Source organism: Macrobrachium nipponense, chromosome 6 (assembly GCF_015104395.2).
Source record: "Macrobrachium nipponense isolate FS-2020 chromosome 6, ASM1510439v2, whole genome shotgun sequence".
NCBI lineage: Eukaryota > Metazoa > Arthropoda > Malacostraca > Decapoda > Palaemonidae > Macrobrachium > Macrobrachium nipponense.
Genome location: NC_061108.1, coordinates 50,592,800 through 50,597,404, shown reverse-complemented (window position 1 = coordinate 50,597,404; position 4,605 = coordinate 50,592,800). Strand labels below are relative to the sequence as shown.

The window sequence follows — 4,605 nt, the reverse complement described above, 5'->3', positions numbered from 1 at the left end:
TTTCCGCATCATTACCAGTAAAGTCCCTCAGGGACTGAGGGATTCTGAGTCTTCGCTAAGAAATCCAGGACAAAATTGAGCGTAACCGATCCCCATCCCCTCAAGTGTTTAACATCAAAAGAGAGACCCTGAAGTTCCCCTACTCTCTTCTCCGATGCCAGGGCCAGCAGAAAGACGGTCTTGAGGGTCAGATCCCTGTCTGACGACTCTCGGAGACGCTCGTAGGGTCTACGAGTCAAACTCCTTGGGACAAGAGTCATGTCCTATTTAGGGGGCCTGAGTTCCCTAAGTAGGCAAGACCTCTTGAAGCTCCTCATAAGGAGGGATATTTCCATGGAAGAGGATAAGTCCATGCCCCGCAGCTTCAGGACTAAGGCTAAAGCAGCCCTATAGCCCTTAACTGCCGAAACGGAGAGGAACTTCTCTTGGCAAAGAAAGACTAGGAAATCCGCTACCTGCTGAAGCGTGGCTCTGAGCGGAGAGAGATCTGTTCTACGACACCAGCCACAGAAGATGGACCATTTTCCCTAGTATACTGCTGCAGAGGACTGTCTGAGGTATCCTGCCATCTCTGTTGCTGCTCGGCGAGAAAAGCCTCTCACTCACAAGAGATGGTGGATAACTGCCAGCAGTGAAAACACAGGGAATGTACTACCAGGTGATACCGTTCCACGTGCAGTTGGCACAGCAGGTTATACCCTGGAGGATTCTCTCGCAGTGCCTTGGAGAGAAAAGCCAGCAGGTCTGGATACTAAATGGCCTGAGGCCATTTGGGAGCCACAAGAATCATCCGAAGGTTGCTGGTGACCAGTGCCGTGCTGATCACCTTGCGAATCAGACGGAACAGGGGGAAGGTGTACACTTCGAGGTTGTCCCATGGATGTTGGAACGCATCCTCTGCAGCTGCCCATGGGTCCAGCACAACGAAAAAAACTGGAAGTTTCCTGTTGTGCTGGGTGGCAAACAGATCCACTACTGGGTGCCCCCACAGGTCGAAAAGCCTTTTCACCACGTCTGGGTGTAGAGACCATTTGGTTCCAATCACCTGATTCTGGCAGCTTAGCTTGTCTGCCACTACATTCTTCTTGCCTGGAATGTACCTGGCTGACAGCTTCATCGAGTCGGCCTCTGCCCACTCGTGCACCTGCACGGTCAACTGATGCAATGAGAGAGACATTAGGCCCCCCTGTTTGTTGACATATGCCACTACCATGGTGTTGTCGCTCATCAACACCACAGAGTGTCCCCTCTCCTGTGTTTGGAATTCTTGGAGTGCCAGATATGCTGCCTTGATTTCCAGGAAATTGATGTGAAAGTGCTCGTTGTGTCGATCCCACACCCCTGAAACCAGCAACTTCTTCAGATGTGCGCCCCAACCCTCGTTTGATGCGTCTGAGAACAGAAGCATCTCCGGAGGGGGAGTGCGCAACTCCACTCCTATTAAGAGGTTCCTGTCGTCCAGCCACCAGGCTAAATCCTCCCTCACTTCCTCCATGAGAGGAACGAGGAAGGATTGCAGATCTTGAGCCTGTGACCAACACTCCTTCAGTCTCCATTGCAGAGACCGCAGATGAATACACCCGTGAGGGATTAACTTCTCTAGTGACGACAGGTGACCGATCACGACTTGCCAAAGCTGAGCTGGTTGTTCCTGTCGTAACAGAAATCGTTGAGTTGCCTGCCTGAACCTGCTGATCCTCGAGTCTGCGGGGAAAACTCATGCTGCTACCATGTCAATCAGCATGCCCAGGTATTTTATCCTCTGCTTGGGGTCGAGATCCGACTTCTTGAAATTTATCATGATCCCCAGATTGCAACAAAAATCAAGGAGGCTCTCTCTTTCCTGTAGCAACTGTGAGCAAGAGATCGTCAGGACTAACCAATCAAGCTGACACCAGTGTGAACACTCGCGTGAACACCTAAGGGGCAGTCGAGAGTCCGAAGCAAAGGGCCCTGAATTGGAACACCATCCCATTGAGGATAAAGAGTAGTTACTTCCTGGAGGACCAATAGATGGGTATCTGAAAATACACATCCTTCAGGTCCACCAAAAGCATGAAATCATTCTCCCTTATGGAATCAAGCATGGAACATGCCGTTTCCATCATGAACCGAGTCTGGCGAACGAATAGGTTCAAGGGAGAGAGATCTATCACCGGTCTCCAGCCCCCCATAGACTTCTCCACCAGGAAAAGCCAGCTGTAGAAACTCAGTGATGGTTCTCGCACGATTTCCACAGCTCCCTTGCTCAGCAAATTCTGCACTTCTTCCTTGAGTGCTACATCCCTGGCAGACCCAGGAACGTACGTCTGGTGATGGACCAGATGAGAAGTGAGGGGTGGCCTCAACTCAAAGGGGAGAAGATATCCCTCCTGAAGAACATCTAATACACAGGTCTCGGTTCCGTAGTGCTGTCATGTTGTCCAATGGCTTGCCAGGCATACCCCCTCCTTCGGCAGCAGGTGAGGGGGGAACGCTGTCCCTAGCGTTTCCCTTCTTCCCCTTTTGCTTACCTCCCTTCCTGCTAGAGAAGAAGGGCTGTTGCTCACCTCTCGAAGTGAAGGAGGAAGGCTGGGTCTTTCCTCGTGCCCCCTTCGATGGAGCAGAAGTCTTGGGGGCGGAGGAAGAGTTAGCTTGGCTCTGAGGCCTGGCCGCATTTGAACAAGACAGCCCAGATGTCTTTGCAACTGCCTGTTGTACTAAACGGTCGCTGTTCTCAGCTCTTCGCCTTTCCACAGCAGCATCCACCATCTCTCTTGGGAAGAGAGAGGAGGAACCCAGCAATGGGAAGCATCGATCTCTCGCATCAGGGAACTGCTACCGGCTGCATGGACCATTTGATCAAGCTGGTGTGATCGACGGTCGGGCGAAGGGTAGCATCCACCAACACGATGAGAGTGAGCACTGTCCTCTCGATGCTTCACAGTTCCAGAAGCAGCCAAACTTGTTCCCGGAGACTGGGGGACTTCTACCAGTCTTACCTCTTGCACAATCCTGCAGGACCATCATGTCTACCCTGGGCACCGGACGATTGTTATGCAAATGATCACCAGCGAGGCGAGAATCACCTGGGTGAATCACACCTTCCTTCTGCCCTGTGCTAGAGTTATGGTGATGAGTGTACTCAGTGCCACGGACCCTAGCTGCACACTCACCGGTAGGTGAATGTACACTCAGGAAAACTCGCTCATGAGTATCCCTGAAGAGATGGTGTGCCAGGCAAATTCGAGGTCTGCCATACCTGCCACAGATCCCCACCCGCGGAGTCAGACGCACCTGAAGGAGCAAAAGTTGGTTTAATGAGGGGAGTTCCTGTTCGCCCAGAAGGGGAAGGATCCCCTCCTCAGTGAACAGAAATTCCTGAGTACAACTGCAAGTCGGCATGTCTCCCCACTTCTTCTGCACTCGACACATTGAGAGAAGAAGCGGAAGGAGAGATGTCCCTCGAAGGGGAAAGAGCGAGACAGGGAAGCTTACGTGGAGGAAGGAAAGAAGACGACATATCAGTCACCAAGGGAGTCGAAGGGGATCCCTCCGATGACACCTTAGAAGACTTGCACCGCTTCTTCCTTCCCTTGTATCTCTCCCACTGCTCTTCCGACGAAGAGATACAAGTGTCACATTTGTTAGTTCTATCACACTCACACCCTCAGCACCTAGCACAATAGGTGTGAGAGTCAACATCAATACTTGAGCAAAAACCTCCACATTTCTTGCCCCCTACTCCAGGGCAGAGTCGTCGCGTAGATGGAGGGCGAGAGGGCTTATCAGATTCGTGAGTTTGCACTGTATAACAATATCACAAACACATAAAAAAGCAATTATAAAAAAGCAAGGAGAGATCTCACAACAGAGGTGGGCAGAGAGAACATCCACACACGATGATGGCCAATAGCAAAGTGGAATGTTTACGTCTGGTCAGTCGGGATTCCCGACTATCTGACAAGCAGTTACTGCCTAACTACCTTGTTATTAGAATCTTACAACTGAGTTTCCAGCTGGGCTGAAAGTAATTCCTTATGTAAAGGACCTCAGGTTTGTATGACGTGTAGGAACGAACCAGTCCTAAATGTGAGCATTCAAAACTGGAATGAGAGTACAATTCAATACAATATACAATCGAGGCTCCTAAAACGCAAGAACCCATAGGGGACTGTGAATTGAAATCCATCCAAAGGACAGAAAAAGCCATGGAGACATAGTCTCCAGTTTTGATATAAGATCCTTCCTCAACGACGTGGATGTATGTCCGGTAGGACCCTAAGGTCCCTCCAGGAACGTAGTCCCCTCCTGTTAAATCCTAAGGAGAGCACTCTGCAGGATCCCTCCTATTCACCTCGCCCCTCCTGGCGTAGCCATAGGAAGTAGAGGGAATAGGGGAGGAAGACTGGACGCTCTTGCTCGCCTTGCTAGCAGAACTAGCAGGAGAAGCGAATCACAGGCAGCCATCAACTGGTGGTGATGGCCACTCCACAAGTCTAGGAAAGCATTATCATCTGGAGAAAACACTTTCCCGGGAAGGGTCACGAAACTCTCGTACGGCAGGTGAAACGTTTGCCGCAGCCGAGACCGGTCGGTCACGCGAATGTGACTAATGTCTGGATG

General features: G+C 51.0%; 1 protein-coding gene across 1 annotated transcript; it reads right to left on the bottom strand.

Moving 5' to 3' along the window:
* Positions 1-751: 751 nt before the first annotated feature.
* LOC135216517 (uncharacterized) lies at positions 752-2,751 on the bottom strand. Its single transcript, XM_064251890.1, has 3 exons — positions 2,514-2,751; positions 1,881-2,021; positions 752-1,704 (listed from the first exon to the last, which is right to left on the bottom strand). Exons 1-3 carry the CDS (start codon positions 2,749-2,751, stop codon positions 752-754), a joined length of 1,332 nt encoding a protein of 443 aa, XP_064107960.1.
* Positions 2,752-4,605: the final 1,854 nt, after the last annotated feature.

Excerpts from the sequence above, each read along its gene's own strand:
- LOC135216517 (XM_064251890.1), bottom strand. The coding sequence starts at position 2,751 with ATGGTGGATGCTGCTGTGGAAAGGCGAAGAGCTGAGAACAGCGACCGT. Across the intron at positions 2,022-2,513 it reads CTTCTCTAGCAGGAAGGGAG|ATACCCATCTATTGGTCCTC; the intron begins GTAAGCAAAAGG and ends GTGTATTTTCAG. Across the intron at positions 1,705-1,880 it reads CACTGGTGTCAGCTTGATTG|ACTCGAGGATCAGCAGGTTC; the intron begins GTTAGTCCTGAC and ends TTTTCCCCGCAG.